The sequence below is a fragment of the Mobula birostris genome, chromosome 1 (genome assembly GCF_030028105.1).
Source record: "Mobula birostris isolate sMobBir1 chromosome 1, sMobBir1.hap1, whole genome shotgun sequence".
In the NCBI taxonomy this organism is placed as follows: domain Eukaryota; kingdom Metazoa; phylum Chordata; class Chondrichthyes; order Myliobatiformes; family Myliobatidae; genus Mobula; species Mobula birostris.
This window is the reverse complement of record NC_092370.1, coordinates 228,782,419-228,804,820: the sequence shown is the minus strand read 5'-3', so window position 1 is coordinate 228,804,820 and position 22,402 is coordinate 228,782,419. Positions and strand designations below refer to the sequence as shown.

Genomic DNA, 22,402 nt, shown 5'->3' with positions numbered 1-22,402 from the left:
GAGAAGTTTACTTCAGCCGGATTGGTGTTGGTGAAGGAGGGATCAACCCCAGTTCCAATACGATCTGGAGAGACGCTGGGGCTTGTCAGTCATTGATCTGAAGGAGTGTGTTAGACTTTAGTGCAGAGACCGAGACTGGGGAGGTCAGTGTGATAAAAGGCATTGGGAAAGGGACTGAAGCAGTACCTTTGCACCAGATATAGCTGAAAAGTGACTTGGTCTCTGGACCGGTCACGATAGGGGTGAGGCCCAAATTACCGATGGAAGACTTGGAGGTCTACTCGGTAACGACCTTGCAGGTGGAGATGTGTACCCAGCAGTAAAGCTGATGAGCAAGCCTGCCAGGACTGAGGACCCGACCATAGACTCACAGGATTATCCCGTCTGCGCAGTGACTCGGCACATGTCCAGAAAGGCTGCCGAAGCGAATGTAGATTTAGCTGAGACGTTTTTACCAGCCTTGTACCAGGAGGGGTTAGAAAGTGAGAAGAAGGAGCATAGTGGAGCGGAAGGAAGTGAGGGAGTTGAGGTAGATTTATCATTGGCGAGGAAGGAATTTATACAGGCACAGGAACGAGACGAGGAGCTGATGGTTTTGACAGAGACAGCTCTCTCCAAAGCAGAAATAAAAAGGGAACCAGTGGGCTATTATGTGAAGGAGGGAGTACGGATGAGGAAGTGGAGACCAAGTACGTGCCCACAGATGAGGAGTCGGGGGTGGTACACCAGGTGGTAGTGCCGAAAATTTATAGGGACGAGATTTTTAACCTGGCCCACAAGATACCCCTCAGTGGACATTTTGGGGTGAGGAAAACGGTCAATAGAATTATGAAAGAGTTTTACGGGCCGAACATGAGGAAGGATATTATTGAATATTGTAGACAGTGTCACACCTGTCAGGTAGTAGGAAAGCCGAATCAGGTCCTGCCTAAAGCGCCCCTTCGACCGATACCCGCTTTCGGGGAAACTTTTTCCCAAATAATTGTGGATTTTGTCGGTCCCCTGCCCAGAACTGCGAGTGGGCGGGAGTATGTGATGACTATGATGTGTGCCGTCACCAGGTTTCCGGAGGCGGTGCCCCTGGCAAGTGTCAAGGCTCCCGCAGTGGTAAAGGCACCTGTGAAATTTTTCACTATGGTGGGGCTGCCCAGGGAAATCCAGTCAGATCAGAGGAGTGTCTTCACATCTCACACATTCCAACGGATGTTGGATGAGATGGGAGCAAAGCAGATTTTGGCCTCCGCGTACCACCCGGAGTCCCATGGGGCGTTGGAAAGATTCCACACAACACTAAAGACCATGATTAAAACTTATTGTCAAGAGAACGCTAGGGACTGGGATGATGCCTTGCCTCTCTTGTTATTTGCCGTAAGAGACACGGTTCAGGAGTCATTGGGGTTCAGCCCATTCGAGCTCGTCTTCGGTCATCGACCCAGAGAACCTCTGACCTTACTGAAAGAGCAATGGTCCAGTCCGACAGTACAAGTCAATGTGATAGATTATGTTTTAAAATTTTGTGAGAGGCTTAAAAGGATTTGTGACCTTGTCAAAGAAAATCTACGAAACTCCCAAACAACAATGAAACAGTGGTATGATAGACGTGCCCGCGAACGAGTGTTTCAAGTGGGCGATAGGGTCTTAGTTCTGTTTCCAGTGGTAACCAACCCCCTCCAGGCGAGATTCCACGGTCCGTACAAAGTGATTAAAAAGATAGACTCTTTGAATTATGTTATTGAAACGCCAGACAGACGTAAGCCGACCCAATTAGTGTAGTTTAATATGTTAAAAGCTTACCACAATAAGAAAGCAGATCTAGTCAGTGTTATCACAAAAATAAATGAGGCTGGGGTGCCAAATGGTAAGGGGAAAACCCATCTTGAAAAGATAAATTTGGTGCCGACCAGATTGGAGAACTCTATTGTTTTGGCCAACTTTGTTGATGTCTCTCACTTAACCCCTGAACAGAGCGAGCCGCTGATAAGGCTAATTAACCGGCATGCAGATGTATGTCCGGATGTCCCGAGGCCATGCAAGGGGACAGTACATGATGTTGCTGTCACATCAGATCAGCCTATTAAGCAACACCCCTATAGGATGAACTTGGAGAAGGGCAAGCTAGTGGCGAAAGAGATTGAACACATGCTAGCCGCAGGTATTATTAGGCCATCCAAATCGGAATGGGCTTCTCCCTGTGTGGTTGTCCCGAAACCTGATGGGAGCATACGATTCTGTACAGATTACAGAAAGGTGAACGCCATCACAAAAACTGATGCTTACCCCATCCCAAGGGTGGACGATTGCATCGATAAAGTGGGGAGAGCTAAGTACATCACAGAGATCGATTTGCTGAAAGGGTACTGGTGTGTTCCTTTAACCGACCGGGCTAGAGAAATCTCAGCATTTGTCACTCCATCCGGGTTATACGAGTATAATATTTTACCTTTTGGCATGAAGAACGCCCCAGGGACCTTCTAAAGGATAATTAATTCAGTGATAAGAGGGTTAAAGAACGCAGAAGCGTATATTGACGATTTAGTGGTCTGGAGTGACACATGGGAGGAGCACATTATGGCAGTAGGGGAACTGTTTAAACAGCTGTCTGAAGTCAACCTGACAGTGAACCTCGCGAAAAGTGAGTTCGGCCACGCTAAGGTCACTTATCTGGGATTTGTGGTAGGACAGGGGCAGCTGGCACCGATGCAGGCTATGGTGCAGGCTATCTCTGAAGTTCCCATCCCGATGGACAAGAGGGCCCTGAGAAGGTTCTTGGGGATGGTGGGGTATTATCGGAAGTTTTGCAAAAACTTTGCGGATATTACCCTCCCTCTTACTAAGCTCTTGCCGAAGAATGATAAGTTTGTGTGGAAAGACCTTTGTCAACAAGCCTTCGAGAGTCTGAAGGCGATTCTGTGTCACCACCCTGTATTGAATGCGCCTGACTTTTCAAAACCCTTCTCCATAGCAAAAAATGCTAGCGACGAAGCGGCAGGGGCGGTGCTGTTGCAGACAGACAAAGAGGAAATTGAACACCCGGTGGCTTATTTTTCTAAGAAGCTTAATGTCCATCAGAGAAATTATTCTACTGTGGAGAAGGAATTACTGGCAATCATTCTGGCATTACAACATTTTGATGTTTATATTTGTCCGGCACGGAAACCACTGATAGTTTACACTGATCACAATCCATTAGTGTTTTTGGCCACAATGAAGGATAAAAACAAACGCTTGTTAAGTTGGAGCCTGGTATTACAGGAATTTGATATTAAGATAAAGCATATAAAAGGAACTAACAATGTGATTGCTGATTGTCTGTCCAGGTGTTAAAACTTAAAGTTCTCTGTGTTAGTTGAATAGCTGACGACTACCTGTATATTAGTGTGTATCTTATAATGTGCATTCATGCCCATAATTTTTACCCTGGTGAAAATCCTTATAAGGGTGGGGGTGTCATGTGTGACACCAAGCAGAGCTGCAGGACGGATGATGCTAATGAGAGAGGTAACGGAAGACAATGGAGAAACATTTAAAATGCTAATAAGAGAGAAGAGAGAGATTAACGAGAAAGAAACACAATTCCAATGTTGGCGTCTGCGAAAGGCTGTTTGCTTTGAACCTGAACTGTTTGAAGTTTGATGGACAGGTGATACCTCAGCAGGGGGATAAAAATAGCAGGTTTGCTAAGGCACGGGACACACGCCTCGAGACCCTGGAAAGAGCAGTGTGCCCCACAAGGTGGTGGGAGCTTGGAGGACCGGTTCACGGGAATGGGTCAGAGGATCACAGGGGGTGTAAAGGTACGATCGGTGGGAACCTGGAGTGTGTCCGCCCTTGCCTGGGTGCTGGGTTCATCACGGAAGAACGATTGCATCCGGAAAGGAGGGGTCACAGTCGGTGACCACAGCTGGATCAGAAGGCATCGAAAAGGTTTGCCTGAAACCAACTGCATCCATATCTCTCTCTCTCTCTCTCTCTCTCTCTCTCTCTCTCTCTCTCTCTCTCCCCACCCCCCTCCCCCAACGGTACAACAACAGCGATTACTTCGAACTGCACTGGACTGAACTGAACTCTGCTTCACTTAAGACTGATCATTTTACCCCTAGACTGCAACAGAGCTTCGTTGATTCCTATTACCCTATATGTGTATGCTATCATTGCTAACCTGTTACATTTATATCTTTGTGATTAGTGTATTGTATTACTTAATTCTTTAATAAAACTTTATTAGTTCCTAGTAATCACAGACTCCAACACGTGTTCCATTTCTGCTGGTTTGGCAACCCAGTTACGGGGTACATAACACTCCAAAGAGTAAAGCCCTCACTCATTCAACTTTTCCTCATGAGACATGATCTCCGGACAGCATCCTGGTAAATATCTTCTGTGCCCTCTCTAAAGCTTCCACATCCTTCCTATAATGAGGCAACCTGAACTGAGTGTGCTATAACCAGGATTTTATAGAGCTGCAACGTTATCTTGCAGCTCTTGAACTTAATCCCACAACTAATGAAGACCAAAGCACATGCACCTTCTTAACTCCCCTATCACCTGTATGGCACCATTCAGGAATCTATGAAGTTGGAGCACAAGATCCCTCTGTTCCTTCACACTGCTAAGAACTCTGTCATTAAGCTTGTACTCTGCCTTCGTTTAATCATTAAGATTTTATCATTTCATTTTTTTTGTATTGTATTCCATCTGCCACTTCTTCCCCAGCTCAATAACCTACGACGATTCCACACTATCCACTACACCACCAACCTTCATGTAATTTGCAAATTTATTAACCCACTCTTCCACCCACTCAACCGAGATATTTAGAAAAATCACAAAGAGCCAGGGTCCCAGAACTGATCCTCACAGAATACCACTAGTCACTGACCTCCAGGCAGAATCTATCTACCACCACCATTGCTTTCTGTGGGCAGGCCAACAGTAAATCCATGCAGGCAAGATTCGATGGAAACTTATTTATTGGTACTTCTAAGCTTCATCCCCTTTGCAATAAAATTCAACATGGAATTTTTTCTTCCCAGCGAGTAGCCCGCACCTTCTTCCAGGGAGTAGAATCCATCAGTGCGGGGATAAGGAATAATAATGTGAGAAGGCATGAGTAGGATGTACTCTGCCCCAGACAAGGTGATCTAGTCTTGTACTGAGTATTAACAGGAAAATAATGGAATGTAACAAACATAATTTGGGGCGGCTCGTTTATGTAGCAGATAGTGCATCGCTTTAGAGCGCCAGCGACTGGGGTTCAATTCCCACCGCTGTCTGTATGTTCTCCCCGTGAGTTCATACACCCTCCCTGTGACCGCGTGGGTATCCAGCAGGTGCTCCGGCTTCCTCCCGCAGGTCAGCGAGTTAATTGGTCACATGAGCACAATTGGGTGGCACTGGCTACCAAATGGGCCACAAAGACCTGTTACAATGCTGTATCTCTAAAAAAAATCTTAGGGGGCTTATTCTCCACACAAACTGAGCAAGTCAAGTTGGTGAAGATAGCTTTAGAATGTACCTTCTGAACCTCTGCACTGACAGTACCAATGGAAGACAGCATGTCCTGGGTGATGGGGGTCCTTAGTAATGGTCATTGCCTTTCTGAGGCACCACTCCTTGAAGATGTCTTGGATACTAGTAGCCAAGATGGAGCTAATTTTACAACTTTCTGAAACTTCTTTCGATCTTGTGCAGTAGCAGACAGTGATGCAGCCTGTCAGAATGCTCTCCACTGTACATCTGTAGAAGTTTTTGAGCGTTTCAGCTGACAAACCAAACCTCTTCAAACTCCTAAGGAAATATAGCCATTGCCCTGCCATCTTTATAGCTGCATTGATATGTTAGGATCAGGTTAGATCCTTAGAGATCTTGACACCCAGGAACTTGAAATTGCTCACTCTCTCCACTTCTGATCCCTTTATGAGGATTGGTTCATGTTCCCTCATTTTACCTTTCCTGAAGTCCACAATCAGCTCTTTGGTCTTACTGATGTTGAGTGCAAGGTTGTTGCTGCGACACCACTCCACTAGCTGGTATATCTCACTCCTGTACGTACTCTCGTCTAAATCTGAGATTCTACCAACAATGACTGTGTCATCAGCAAATTTATGGCTGGTATTTGAGCTATACATAGCCACACATTCGTGGATCTAGAGGGAGTAGAGCAATGGGCACAGCACACACCCCTGAGGTGCACCAGTGTTGATTGTCAGAGAGGAGGTATTATTACTAATCTGCACAGAGTGTGGACTTCCTTTTAGAAAGTTGAGGCACAGGTTCAGTAGCTTATTGATCAGGACTATGAGAATGATGGTGTTAAATACTGAGCTATAGTCAACAAACAGCATCCTGACATGGTGTTTGTATTGTCCAGGTGATCTAGGGCCGCGTGAAGAACCATTGAGATTGCATCTGCCATAGGCCCATTGTGGCAAAAGGCCGGCTACAGTGGGTCCAGGTCCTTGCTGAGGCAGGTGTTGATCCTAGCCATGACCAATCTCTCAAAGCATTTCATCGCCATAGATGTTAGTGCTACCGGGTGATCATCATTAACTCAGCTCACTTTATTCTTCTTAGGCACTGATATAATTGTTGGCCCTTTTGAAGCAGGTGGGAACTTCCAACCATAACAGTGAAAAGCTGAAAATGTCCTTGGAAACTCCTACCAGTTAGTTGGCACAAGTTTTCAGAGCCTGACCAGGTACTCCATCGGGGTCTGCTGCTTTGTGAGGATGCACCCTCCTGAAAAACAGCCTGACATCAGCCTTCGAGACAGAGATCACAGGGTCACTGGGTGCAAAGGGATCTTCACAGTAATAGATATATTCTCCCGTTCAAGCAGACATAGAAGGCATTGAGCTTGTCTGGTAGTGAAGCATCATTGCCATTCATGCTATTGGATTTCACTTTGTAGGAAGTAATATCCTGCAAACCCTGCCAGAGATGATGTGCATCTGATGTCACATCCAACCTCACTCAGGATTATTTCTTCATTCTTGAGGTAGCCCTCCGTAAGTCAATATGGAGATTATGAATTCTCCCTGTGACCACATGGGTTGCCTCCAGCTGCTCCAGTTTATTCCTACATTCCAAAGGCATATGATTAGGGTTAGGGATAGTAAGTTGTGAGCATGCTATGTTGGTGCCACAAACAAGGCGAGGTCACAGGGTCACTTAAAGATACAGTAAAGAGACAGGGCCTTCAACTTGTCTAGTGTCACCGCCGTTCGGATATGAACCAAGTGCGGAGTGAGAGACACTGAAGCGGGTCGATAGTTCACAAAACTTTAATGCGAACAGTGTTCGAATGAAAATAAAACAATAAACGTTAGGCCAAACAGGGCCATTAACTAAAATTCTTAAGTGAGAAACGAAGCCTCTACTGTGGCTGCAAAGAACATCTAATCATTAAATGAATGCCATGAGTCTTCAGAGTCAGTTGACTCTACAGTCCAATTTCTCAGGCAAGGCCGATACAAAACAAAGGCGAAGCGTTGCTGTGCTCTGTCCAAGTCTCGACAAGTACGATGACGACAAGAATGGAGTTAAATACTAACATGATTAAATAATAATTAGCTGACACGTGCAAGTTCACATGCGCAATTGCCGTATCTACTGCGCTGCCGAATCCGTGGTGGTGACATCTAGTCTGTGCCAAAACCTTAAGACTACCTAGTTCCATCAACTGGCACCAGGACCATAGCCCTCCATACCCATATCATCCATGTACTTATCCAAACTTCTCTTAAACGTTGAAATTGACTTCACATGCACCACTCGTGCTGGCAGCTCATTCCACTCTCACTACTCTCTAAGCGAAGAAGTTTCCCCTCATGTTTCCCTTAAACAATTCACCTTTCACCCATGACTTCTAGTTGTAGTCCCATCCAACCTCAGTGGAAAAAGCCTGCTTGCATTTATTCTATTTATAACACTCATGATTTTGTACACCTCTATCAAATCTTCCCTTAATCTCCTACATTCCAAGGATAAAGTCCTAACCTATTCAATCTTTCCTTATAACTCAGGTCCTCCAGTCCCGGCAACATCCTTGTAAAATTTCTCTATACTCTTTCAACCTTAAGTAATATCCTGGTTAAGAATTTTACTGCTATGCTGTAGGTATTTCATTTTAGCAGATCTGTCTTGTCTCCCTTTCTCTTCACCATTTACACCTCGGACTTCAACTACTGCACAAAGTCTTGTCATCTTCAGAAGTTTTCTGATGACTCTGTCATAGTTGCATGCACCAGCAAGGGAGATGAGGCTGAGTACAGGGCTACGGTAGGAAACTTTGTCACATGGTGTGAGCAGAATTATCTGCAGCTTAATGTGAAGAAGATTAAGGAGCTGGTGGTAGACCTGAGGAGAGCTAAGGTACCGGTGACCCCTGTTTCCATCCAGGGGGTCAGTGTGGACATGGTGGAGGATTACAAATACCTGGGGATACGAACTGACAATAAACTGGACTGGTCAAAGAACACGGAGGCTGTCTACAAGAAGGGTCAGAGCCGTCTCTATTTCCTGAGGAGACTGAAGTCCTTTAACATCTGCCGGACGATGCTGAGGATGTTCTACGAGACTGTGGTGGCCAGTGCGATCATGTTTGCTGTTGTGTGCTGGGGCAGCAGGCTGAGGGTAGCAGACACCAACAGAATCAACAAACTCATTCATAAGGCCAGTGATGTTGTGGGGATGGAACTGGACTCTCTGACGGTGGTGTCTGAAAAGGGGATGCTGTCCAAGTTACATGCCATCTTGGACAATGTCTCCCATCCACTACATAATGTACTGGGTGGGCACAGGAGTACATTCAGCCAGAGACTCATTCGACCGAGATGCAACACAGAGCATCATAGGAAGTCATTCCTGCCTGTGGCCATCAAACTTTACAACTCCCCCCTTGGAGGGTCAGACACCCTGAGCCAATAGGCTGGTCCTGGACTTATTTCTTGTCATAATTTACATATTACTATTTAACTATTTATGGTTTTATTACTATTTATTATTTATGGTGCAACTGTAACGAAAACCAATTTCCCCCAGGATCAATAAAGTATGACTATGACTATGACTATGTAAGAGCAGTATGTTCTGCTTTCAGCCTGTTTGGGTTTGTGCTAAGACAAGGGGCTTTGTTGTTTAACTTAGGAATGTTGTGTCAGCCAATCAGGGTGGTGGAATTGTGAGAAGGTTCTAGAGAATGCTGGATGGAGAGGTTTTTGTGATGGACACTGTTGTGGGTCAAGGTCTTTTTGGCGGGAGTGTTGCACGGAGCAACTGAAGAGAACCCAAGTGCAGGACACAGGCACGGAGATTGAGTTGGGATGCTTGCGCAGATGTGAGCGTTGAACAGTAAACAGGAGGAACCTTGACACAGAGCTCTGATATGGAGTCTTGGCACAGAGACGGGGTTTTCATGGAATATCTTGAAACTGGAGCTGAGCTTAGAACTAACGGTTCTAAGTGGTCGGGACACAAAGTTATCACACGGGAATAGACCAACAAACTGGCGACCAGTGGTTGCGACACCGGGGTTCTTATATTGCAATTCTTGATGGAGACCAGGTGTGCTGTCATCAAGCAAATTAGCAGTAAATGGGAAATTTACGATTGGGATTAGGGGCAAGATAGGGGATTAACAATCGGCACCATAACAGGGAGCTGGGAGAAGACAGGAGGGAAGATGACTGAGGATGCTGTCCCTGTTCCACAAGGTGCTTTGTGTAGATGAATGGCTTCAAGAAGGAAGTTCCAATACTCCTGTGGAGGAGCCATTTGTTTGAGATGGATTTTGAGCGACATTCAAAGGTGACGTGTGCTTTCACGCAGACCGAGAGTCCAGTGCGTGAGTTAAAGACAAGTTCAAGATGAGCTCCAACTTATGTGCATGTTTGACTGCATAATTATGATGGGCCCTTTTGTTTTTTTCTTTTTTTTTAATAACTACTTGGTTAAGCTAACATTCTTAAATATACTTTCTTTATAATTGTATGCAGTGTATGGTCCGTTATTTCTTGCTGACGGGCAATTGCCTGGGAGCAGTAAGTTACACAGTATTCATATAAATCAGGGTTCAAGTGGGCGAGACATCCCAACCTCACGGGTTTGGCAGGACCCAAGCCATATCTACCCTAGACTTACGGAGACCGCAAAAGGTGGTTTTCTCACCAAGTCCAGTGGCTGTTAGTGAGGGGCTAATGAGCCGCATTTCTAGAGACACCCAGTAAATGGTGGTTTCACTTATTTTCATCTCTCCTGTAGGTAGGTGACCAAAACTGCACACCATACTCCAAATTAGGCCTCACCAATGTCTTATACAACTTAAACATAACATCCCATGTCCTGTATGTGGGCTGCCCCCAGCACAATCAAAAAACTACTGCATAATTGATATTGGATACAGTATACATTTCCTAGTAATGGTTCCAAGTTGATCAAAGGGTTAAAATTTGGTAAAGGTGATATTCAGAACAGATTATTAAAAGCTTAGCCGACAGAGTAGGTTTCAAGAGTTTTTTTAGGAAAGGAGAGAACATCTTAGACAACATTGACTGCTAAAGGTATCACCTCCAATGGTAAACTGAGTAACATCAGAACGGCACGAGAGGCCAAAATTGGAGAAGTACAAAGATCTTGTGGAACTACAGGACTGGAGAAGATTACAAGGCTCTGTACCTCTATATAAGTGGGACCTTAGGTGTGTTATGAGTCATAAATACAAATGAGAAGTGTGGAAAGGACTGCAGAAAATCTCAGGGCAAGCTCCAAGATACAACCTTCTCCAACAGTGACAAAATACTATAAGACAAAGGAGTAGAATTAGGCCATTTAGCCCAACAAATCTGCTCCACCATTCGATCATGGCTGATTTATTACCCCTCTCAACCCATTCTCCTGCCTTTTCCCCGTAACCTTTCATGCCCTTACTAATCAAGAACCCATTAACTTCCATTTTAAATATACCCAATGATTTGGCCTCCGCAGCCACCCATGGCAATAAATTCCACAGATTCAGCAGCCTATGGCTAAGGAAATTCCTCCTTATCTCTGTTCTAAAGGGATATCTTTATGTTCTGTGCCCCCTATTCCTAGACTAATCTGCTATAGGAAACATCCTCTCCATGTCCACACGATCTAGGCCTTTAAACATTCAATAGGTTTTAATGAGATCTCCCCTCCCCCATTCTTTTAAACGCAAGCAAGTACAACCCAGAGCCATCAAAACATCAAACGCTCCTCATATGTTAACCATTTGATTCCCGGGATTATTCTCATGAACCTCCTCTGGATCATCTCCCAGGCCATTACATCTTTTCTTAGATAAGGGGCCGAAATTGTTCACAATACTGCAAGTGCGGTCTAACCAATGCCTTAAAAAGCCCCAGCATGACATCCTTGCTTTCCTTTTCTATTCCTCTCAAAGTAAATGTTAATATTACATTTGCTTTTCCTACCACTGACTCAACCTACAAGTTTACCTTTAGGGAATCTTGCACAAGAACTCCCAAGTTCTTTGCACTGCCAATTTCTAATTCACTCCACTTTTAGAAAATAGTCTACGCTTTTTATTCCTTTTACCAAAGTGCATGACCATACTCTTCCCTACACTGCAGTCCATTTGCCACTTCTTTGCCCATTCTCCTAATCAGTCCAAACCCTTCAGCAGAATTATGTTTAACAAAACCTGGAAAACGTATTATTTAAGTGAAACACCAGTAAAAGAGATCAATATAGTGATAGAAGGCAACATATGTAAAAAAAACAAAGTTAGTTGTGAAAAGCAAAAAAGTTTACATTACTTTGAAGTTGTCACTAGCACCCCTGGAGAGGAAATCGCACGCAATCTCAATTTCTTTTCCAATAGCACAAAGGATCATCTCTTGCTCTGTCTGCACCTTTGTGATCTGATCTTTTAGCTGAAATGTCATTTGCTCTAGTTGTCTTGCACACTCTTCATCGTTAACTGCCAGCTTACCCTGTAGAAGAAATGTAAAAGATCACCATTAAGTTTTGTTGCTTAATACATCGTTCAATAACTCAGTACAGAAAGACACAGAAGATTCCTGTGTAGATTTGAATTGTGCCTTGTGTGGCTTCAATATCCCTAGTATATCATATGTCTAAAGAGGCATATATGAAGCTTTGTCTACTCCGTAATGCAGGGAATGTACACAGCCTTGGATTGGCGAACCAGGTTTGTGCCTTCATTACGTGCCAAGTTGTATGACGAGGGTGATCATGGTCTTTCCATGACCATCATTGTTCTTGGCAACACACACAAAATGCTGGAGGAACTCAGCAAGCCAGGTAGCATCGATGGAAAAAAGTACAGTCAATGTTTCAGGCCGAAACCCTTTGACAGGACTGGAGAAAAAATGCTGAGCAATAGATTTAAAAGGTGGTGGAAGGGGACAGAGAAACACAAGGTGATAGGTGAAACCTGGAGGGCGAGGGATGAAGCAAAGAGCTGGGAAGTTGATTGGTGAAAGATACAGAAGGCCATGGAAGAAAGAAAAAGGAAGAAAGAGCACCAGAGGGAGGCAATGGGCTGGCAAGAAGATAAGGTGAGGGAGGGAAAAGGGGATGGGAAATGGTGAAGAAGGAGCGGTGAGGGGCATTACCAGAAGTTTGAGAAATTGATGTTCATGCCATCAGTTTGGAGGCTACGCAAACAGAATAAGGTGTTGTTCCTCCAACCTAAATGTGGCCTCATCACAACACTGGAGGAGGCCATGGATGGACATAGCAGAATGGGAATGGGAAGCGGAATTAAAATGGGAGGCGACCAGTAGACCTGCTTGTTTTGGCAGACAGAGCGTAGATGGTCATCAAAGTGGTCTCCCAATCTAGATCAGGTCTCACCGATATACAGGAGGCCACACCGGGAGCACAGAACACAGTAAATGAACCCAACAGACTCAAAGGTGAAGTGTCGCCTCACCTGGAAGAACTGTTTAGGGCCCTGAATGGCAGTGAGGGAGGAAGATGTAGAGGCAGGAGTAGCACCTGTTCCGCTTGCGAGGAAAAGTGCAAGGAGGGAGATCAGTAGGGAGGGACAAAGTGGAGAAGGGAGTCATGTAGGGAGCGATCCCTGCGGAAAGCACAAAGTGGGAGGGAGAGAAAGATGTGCTTGGTTGTGGGATCCCATTGGAAGTGGCAGAAGTTTCAGAGAATGATGTGCTGCATGCGGAGGCTGGTGGGATGGTAGGTGAGGACAAGAGGAACCCTATCTCTGGTAGGGTGGCAGGAAGATGGGGTAAGAGCAGACATGCATGAAATACAAGAGATACATTTGAGGGTAGCATTGATGGTGGAGGAAGGAAAACCTCTTTCTTTGAAAAAGGAAGACATCTCCTTTGTTTTAGAATGAAAGGCCTCATCCTGAGAGCAGATGTGTCAGAGACAGAAGAATTGAGAGAAGGGAATGGCACTTTCACAAATAGCAGGGTGGTACGAGGTATAGTCCAGGTAGTTGTAAGAGTTGGTGGGTTTGTAATAGACATCAGTGGATAAACTGTCTCCAGAGACAGAGACAGTGAGATCAAAAAAAGGGAAGGGAGGTGTCGGAAAAGGACCAGATGAATTTGAGGGCAGGGTGGAAGTTGGAGGCAAAGTGGATGAAGCCAATGAGTTCAGACACGGGTGCAGGAAGCAGCACCAATGCAGTAGTCGATGTAGCGTAGGAAAAATACGGGATGGTCACCAGTGTCAACTTGGAACATAGACTGTTCCACGTAGCTGACAAACAGGAAGGCATAGCTGGGACTTCCTTTTGTTTGAAGGAAGTGGGAGGCGTCAAAGGAAAAATTATTTAGAGTGAGGACAAGTTCTGCTAGGCGGAGGAGAGTGGTGGTGGAGGGGAACTAGTTAGGTCTTGTGTTCAGAAAAAAATGTAGATCTTTAAGGCCTTCCTGGTGAGGGATGGAGGTGTACAGGGACTGGACAATCATTGTAAAAATAAGATGATGGGGGCCATTTCGGCAAATTTTTCTACATAAAAATGGTTTGCCATTGCTGCCGTCTGGGCAGTATTTTTACAAGACAGGTGACCCCAATCATTATCAATACTCTTCAGAGATTGTCTGCCTGGGGTCAGTGGTCGCATAACTAGGATTTGTGACATGCATCAGCTGCTCATATAACCATCCACCATCTGCTCCCATGGCTTCACGCTAAGCAGGTGCTACCCCTTGGTGACCTGCAGTCTAGTAGAAGTGTAATGCTTTATATCCCCTTTGGTGGAGACATACCTCCATCCCACCACCTTAGTTGAACAGATACATGAATTAGATTAAGGGCCAAACACTGGCAATGGGACTGACTTGGATTGGACATCTTAGTTGGCATAGACCAGTTGGCCATTGTTTCATGTTGTATGACTCTATGACCATAAGACATGGGATCTGAATTAGGCCACTCGGCTCAACGAGTCTGCTCCACCATTCAAAATGTTTGATTTATTATCAAACCTATCAACCCTATTCTCCTGCCTCCTCCCCGTAAACTTTGAAGCCCTTGTTAATCAAGATCCTAGCAACTTCTGCTTTAAATATACCCAATGACTTGCACTCTACAGCAGTCTGTGGCAATGACTTTCACAGTTTTGTCACCCTCTGGCTAAAGAAATTTCTATAACTATAAATGGTCATCATAGATCATGAGAGGGTTGTTCTTTTAAAATGATAATTGAAGGATAAGTCTTTCCAAGACAGCAGGGTTCTCTTGCTCACTTTAATGTGGTGCCACAGTATCATTAGTGTGCACTCAAAGAAACAACGGGATCAATAGCACACGTCAGTACTGCACTGGCATGTTGTCCTCGATTATTTCTTAGTCTGTGGAATTGGACTCAGCACATATCCCACCAACTCTAAGGAAATTGTCCTTTTGAGATAACACCAACACGCTTGAGGGTCTGTTATCCTGTTGTATTCTCTAAATAAAAAATAAATAACCACTATGACTCCAATAGTCCTGCGTTATGTAGACTAATTTCCATTTTCTGAATCCTTCTTTGAGGGTAGACAACTCAGAATAAACTAATGGTCTATCATGTTACACTAACTACTTGTTTTCTACATTATTTTATGATGTGGAATTACCTACAGATGCCTCAAGGCGGCACAGTTAAGTGGCGCCTCTTTGCAAGCAGCTCCGATGGGAATCATCAAATATTCCTGTTTAGGGCTACTACAGCTGAAATCCACAGTTACATCCTTGGGTACTTCAGTAAGCAACATCATCATAGTCATAGTCATACTTTATTGATCCCGAGGGAAATTGATTTTTGTTACAGTTGCCCCAACCAAGTATCATTTTAAGATACTTAAAAAGTTTATCAATCCTCAAAATCAAAGGACCACAGTCAGCATACTCAGGTCACGAGTGCAGCTCCCCTTTAAGAAAGAGGAAGTCAGATCAGCATGCTGGGCTGTAGGTACCATTGAAATGCAGAGGCTTTAGACACTACCCCCACCCTCAACTATCCTGCCGGTGAAAGTTTGCACAGTCTCTAGAAAATGAAGCTGAAGAACTCGGAGCAAGATTTCAGTACCAGAGGAGTACTAGGGAGTACTGTGTACTTTGTTTCACGGAAACGTGGCTCACCCCCCATTGTTTCAGATGCAGCGCTGCAGTCCAATGAGGTGAAGTATGCTTCATGATTAACTTATCATGGTGCACAGACGAGACAGTTCTGTCTCAGTCTTGCTGACATGACCCGGAACATCTAGTGATCAAGTGTCATCCACTTTATTTGCCAAGCGAGGTTTCTGCCATCATCCTGCTAACAGCGTACAATCCACCTCAGGCCAACATCAGGCAGGCTTCAGAGGAGTTGAGCACTGTGATCAGCAGTCACAAAACAGCACATCCTGAGGCCTTCCTTGTCATTGCAGGGAATTTCAACCTTGAAGAAGTCTTTGAACAACTACCACCAACACATCACAAGTAGATCCAGAGGAGCCAACACACTTGACTGCTGTAATACCACCATCGAGGATGCTTAATGTGCCATCCCACACCTGCACTTTGGAAAGCCTGATCACTTGACTAAATTTCTACTCTCAGTGGATAAGCAGAAACTGAACAGCGCAGCACCAGTGGCAAGGACCAAGAAGTTATGGTCAAGGAAGGTGGAGAAACGCTTACAGGACTGCTTTGAATTGGTGGACTGGACAATATTCAAGGGTTCGCCTTCAACTCTGAACAAATATGCTCCAGTTGTCACTGCCTTCATCAACACCTGTGTAGATGAGTGTGTGCCTTTGAGAACAAACAGGACGTACCCAAACCAAGAGCTGTATGTGAACCAGGAGATTCGTAGCCTGCTGAGGACTAGATCGGTGTCAATCAAGACTGATGATCCAGAACTATACAAGGTCCAAGTATGAACTATGGAAGGTTTGCTTACGGGTAAGAAAAACAATTCCAATTGGAAGTTAGGGACGGAATCGGATACACATCAGCTCTGGCATGTTTGCAGGCCATTACTTCCTACAAGGCGAAGCCTAACATCATGAATGGTTGTAATGCTTCACTCCCAGATGAGCAAAACACCTTTTATGTACATTTTGAAAGGCAAAATAAAACTACAGCTGTGCAAATCCCTGAAGCATCTGGTGACCCTGTGATCTCTGTCTCAGCAGGCGAAGTCAGAAAGTCAGAACACCTTTCATGATGTTTAACCTTTATATCGTCAGGCACTGATGGTGTATCTGGCAAGGTACAGAAAACTTGTCCCAATCAACTGGCAGGAATGGTCAAGGACTTCAAGGACATCTTCAATCCCTCCCTACTGAAGTCGGAGGTTTGCACCTGCTTCAAAAGGGCAGTAATCATACCAATGCCCAAGAAGAGTAGGGTGAGCTGCCATAATGACCATTGTCCTGCAGCACTCACATCTACAGTGATGAAGTGCCTTGAAGGTTGGTTATGGCAAGAATCAACTCCTGCCTAAGCAAGTACATGGAACCACTGCAATTTGCCTATCACCACAATAGGTCTACAGTGGATGCAATCTCACTGGCTCTCCACTCAGCCTTGGTTCACCTGCACAGCAGCAATATCTACATCAGGCTGCTGTTTATTGATTACAGCTCAGCGTTCAACACCATCGTACCCTCAGTACTAACCAATAATTACCAAAACCTGGGCACTGTACCTCCCTCTGCAACTGGATCTTTAAGACTTCCTCATTGGGAGACCAGCCAATGCAGATCAGAAATAACATCTCCTCCTGGCTGACACACCTGAAGGATGTGTGCTTATCCCACTGCTCTACTCTCTCCTCACCCACACTGTGTGGCTAGGCACAGCTCAAACAGCATCTATAAACTTGCCGCAGCTATTGCAGGCAGAATTTCAGATGGTAACAAGGAGGCACACAGAAGTGAGACAGTTGAGCTGATTGAGTGGTGTCGCAGCAAAGACCTTGCAGTCAACATCAGTAAGACCAAGGAACTTCAGGAAGGGAAAATCAAGGGAACATACACAGTCCTTATCAAGGGATCAGAATGGAAAGGGTGAACAGTTTCAAGATCCTGGGTGTCAACATCTCTGAAGATCTGTCCTGGGCCCAAAATATTGATGCAATTACAAAGAAGATACGACAGCTGTTATACTTCATTAGGAGTTTGAGGAGACTTGATACCAAAGACGCTCGCAAATCATGCTACCATAAAGAAGAGGTAACAGCAGCCTGGAGACACACACTCAACGTTTTAGGAACAGCTTCTTCTCCACCACCATCAAATTTCTGTGTTGACCATGAATGCATATACCTCACAGTATTTTTTTAATAGTAACTTACAGTTTTTTATTATGTACTGCTCCGGCAAAACAACATACTTCACGGTATCCGGCAGTGATATTCAACCTGATTCTGATTCTACAGCAGATACTTCTACGCACAGTCCCTACAAAATCTCCAAATCCACCAATAGGATCAGTGAATACCTCTCCCTGGCCTCAAGGTTCTCAACAATCAGGTTCCAAGTACATTCAGCTGGCAGCTTCACATGTATAACCCAAGACTCCTGAAATTTATAGGAACAAACACAAGATTTCATGACAGATTTCACTTCGGTAGAACTAACCAGGGCAGGTCTTACACAGTGAACAGGAGGGGACTGAGGAGTGTGGCAGAATAAAGGGATCGGGGAATAAAGGTCCATAATTGAAAGTGGTGTCACAGGTAGATACGGTGGTAAAGAAAGCCTTTGGCACATTGGCCTTGATAGATCAATGTATTGAGTACAGGAGATGGGATATTATATTGAAGATGTATAAGAAATAGGTGAGGCCTAATTTGCAGTATTGTGTGCAGTGTTGGCCACCTCCAGGAAAGTTGTAAACAAGGTTGAAAGAGCACAGAGAAAACTTGCAAGGACGATGCTGGGTCTGTGGCAATCTTATAATTAAAGATTGAATAGGTTAGGACTATATCCTTTAGAATATAGAAGACTTGAGAGGAGATTTAATAGAGGTACACAAGCAGGCTTTTTCCACTGAGGTTGGGTGGGACTACAACCAAAGGTCATGGGTTAAAGGGTGAAAGGTGAAAAGTTTAACAGGGAAAATGAGGGGAAACTTCTTCACCCAGAGGGTCATGAGAGTGTGAAATAAGCTGCCAGCACAAGTGGTGCATGCAAGCTCGATTTCAACATTTAAGAGCTAACTGGATAGGTACATGGATGGTAGGGGTATGCAGGGCTACTGTATGTCCCAATTCAGGTTGATGGGAGTAGGTAATTTAAAAGGTTTTAGCATGGAGTAGATGCCCCAAAGGGCCTGCTTCTGTGCTGTACTCTATGACTCTATGATATCTGCCAGTGATATTAAACTTGATTCTGATCTGAAGCTGATTCTGATGCTGGAGGAGCACAGCAAGTCAGGCAGTACCTATAGAGGAATGAACTGACGTTTTGTGCTAAGACCCATTCTGTTTCTCTTCTTATCACTTGCGTTCCTCAAATTTACTCTCTACTCTGAGCTAAGGTGGACAGAGGAAAGCAATGCAACATTCTTAATAAAAAATATGACATCTATGCTGATTCTTGGGAACTTCTGAGCCACGACTGTTCAGAGTGGAGAAAGAGTGTTCATCAAACATAGAACATAGTAAAGGAAGAGGCAGTTTCTGTGTCCAGTGACTCTGTGATACTATGAGCCTGCACTATCATATTCCTCAAAGTGTCCATTCAAACAGGACAATGCTCACTGCACACAGGAGAAGAGTCGAGTTATAAAAAAGCACTTTCTCAGGTGAAACATTCAATATTTATCTAGTGGATATAAAACTAAAGGGAAAGAAAAATGGTCCGAGTGGATAATGGTGCAAGGAAGCAATGGCCCACTTCACAAATTCAGTCAGCACCTATTAAGCAACATTCTGAATGACTGGACTGCTGATGGATACAAAGCCAGATTAATAGTCTAATGTGGAATCATAGTTTCAGAGATATACAGCACAGAAACAAGTTCCCCTCTGGCGAAATTCGCCCATGCTGACTAAATGGCCTATCTACACTAATTCCATTTGCCTGTATTTGGTCCACATCCCTCTAAATCTTTCCTTGAGAATGTGCATGCTGCATAATTACTACTAGGTTTGCTAGAGCTGTTGGGGAGAATCAAACTTCTATGGATGTGTGGTGCAGTGTATACTGACTGGTTGCATCATAGTCTGGTATGGAAACACTGATGTCCTTGAACAAAAAAGCCTAGTAGTGGATACGGCCCAGTCCATCATGGATAAAGCTCTCCCCACCACAGAGCACATTTACATGCAGCGCTGTCGCAGGGTTGTATATGGTGTACTTTTATTATAAATTTACTTTAAACTTTCAACTTTTAAACTAATTTGGCAGGGGGATTGGAACCGGAATGATTGGGTTGAGGATGGAGCAACTGGTATACAAGTCGACACAAGTGTGTTGTGAGACTGTGAAGAAGGACAGGCAGATGATAGGGCAAAATTGCAATCACTGGGATGAGTTGAAGTGTAACATGGGGGCAAAATCAAAAAGGGTGATGAATACAGGACAGAAGGTAAATGCACACAGTATATGGAATAAAGTAGCACAGTTAGAAACTGGCAGCTATGACGTTGTGGGCATCAGAGTCGTGGCTGAAAGATCATAGTTGGGAGCTTAACATCCAAGGATATACATTGTATCAAAAGGACTGACAAGCCACCACACATGAGGCTGCTTAACAAGATAAGAGCCTATGATATTATAGGAAAGATACTAGAATGGAAAGAAGATTGGCTGACTGGCAGGATGCAAAGAGGGGGAATAAAGAGGACCTTTTCTGGTTAGCTGCTGGTGACTAATGGTGTTTCGCAGGGATCGGTGTTGGGATCACTTCTTTTAATGTTATATGTCAATGATTGGATGACAAAATTAATGGCTTTGTGGCCAAGTTTGCGGATGGTACAAAAAAAGGCGGAGAGACAGGTATTATTAAGGAAGCAAAGAGTTTGCAGAAGGGCTTAGACAAGGTGGGAGAATGGACAAAGAAGTAGCAGATGGAATACTGTGTAGGGAAGTATATGGTCAAGCACTATGGTAGAAGGAATAAAGGCTTAGACTATTTTCTAACTGAGCAGAAAATTCAAAAATCAAGAGGTGCAAAGGGACTTGGGAGGTCTTGTGCAGGATTCTCCAAAGATTACCTTGCAGGTTGAGTCGGTGGTAAGGAAAGCAAATGCAAATAGCATTCATTTCAAGAAGACTAGAACATAAAAGCAAGGATGTAATGCTGAGGTTTTATAAGGCATAGGTCAGACCACACTTGAAGTATTGTGAGCTGTTTTGGATTCCATATCCAAGAAAAGATCTGTTGGCATTGGAGAGGGTCCAGAGGAGGTACAAGAGAATGATTCCAGGAATAAAAAGGTTAGCATGTAAGAAGAGTTTGATAGCTCTGGGCCTGTACTCACTAAAGTTCAGAAGAATGAGGGGGGGATCTCATTGAAACATTGAATTTTAAAATGTCCGGATAGAGTGAATATGGGGATTATGTTTCCTATTGTGGGGGAGATTAGGACCAGAGAACCCAGCCTCAAAAGAGAGGGATGTCTGATTAGGACAGAGATCAGGAGGAACTTCTTTGGCCAGAGGGTAGTGAATTTATGGAATTCATTGCCACAGAGATGCGGAAGCCAAGTAATTGAGTATAGTTAAAGGGCAGGTTGTTAGGTTCTAAATTAGTAAGGGCATTAAAAGTTAGGAGAAGGCAGTAGAATGGGTTTGAGAGGGATAATAAATTAGCCATGATGGATGGCAGAGCAAAACTGATGGGCTGAGTTACCTAATTTCACCTCTATGTCATATGGTCTTATAACACTACAAGTGCCATTTAGGCAATAATCTGTACAACTGTAACAATGGCATTCCAACTATGGTACCCAATACCACAGCTGATGATGGCAAACATACCATAAACCTTATTCACATTGATGAAGAAAGAATGCAAGCAGCTCAACTTCATTGGGAGTTTGAGGAGATTCGGTATATCAGCAAAAACTCTTACAAAATTGGGCTTCATGGTTGCATATTGGGCGGCATGGCAGCATAGCGATAAGTGCAATGCTCGACAGTGTGCCAGCTATACGATTGGGGTTTGAGCCTCACTAGTGTCTATAACGAGTTTGAAGGTTTTCCCTGTGAATGTGTGGGTTTCTTTCCTGTGCTCTAGTTTCCTCCCAAACTCCAAAGATGTATGGTTTAGGGCAAGTTGTGGGCATGCTATGTTGGCGCTGAAAGCATGGCGACATTTGTAGGCTGCTCAGCACAATCCTCACTGATTAGATTTAATATAAACGATGCATTTCGCTGTGTATTTTGATGTACATGTAACTAATAAATAAATAACATTAAGCTAAGCTAAGCACATTTCTACAAGTGTATGGTGGAGAGCATTCTGACTGGTTGTTCTAATGCACAGGTTTTCAAAGCTCTGCAAAGGGTTGTAAACTCAGCCAGGTCCATCATGGGCACAACCATCACTGCTTTTGAAGGTATCATCAAAAGGCAGTGCCTCAAGAAGGCAACATCCACAAGTAAGGGTCTGGGACATGGGGCGTTCCTTCTTCTCGTTACCATCATCAGGGAGGATGGACAACAATCCATAAACATTAACTTGTTATTCCTTTTTTTGCATTACTTACTTTTGTAACTTATGTAACATGCTGTAAGGTTTCACTGATAACGTAATGGTTTCTCTGTAGCAGCAATGTTTGGGTTATGACTAGAGATAACAGGGTTTGGAATGCTGTGGTTCTTTCTTGTGAGTCTGGAAGAGGGATTTTTGCAGGCTTTTGCCAGGGAGAGATGAGGAGAAAAGACACGAATGGAGGGATTTGGTAGACCACCAGACGGAGTGGACTTGAAGTGAG

The 22,402-nt window shown here is 44.2% G+C and overlaps 1 protein-coding gene across 6 annotated transcripts in view; it reads right to left on the bottom strand.

The window, feature by feature from the left end:
* The window catches only part of LOC140205546 (centrosomal protein of 128 kDa), a 642,143-nt gene that overhangs the window by 291,524 nt on the left and 328,217 nt on the right, over nucleotides 1-22,402 (bottom strand). For all 6 annotated transcript variants that reach the window (XM_072273171.1, XM_072273204.1, XM_072273166.1 and 3 more), the window contains one exon: nucleotides 11,799-11,975. In XM_072273171.1, the coding sequence (XP_072129272.1) occupies nucleotides 11,799-11,975 (177 nt within the window). The remainder of the gene's footprint in view (nucleotides 1-11,798; nucleotides 11,976-22,402) is intronic.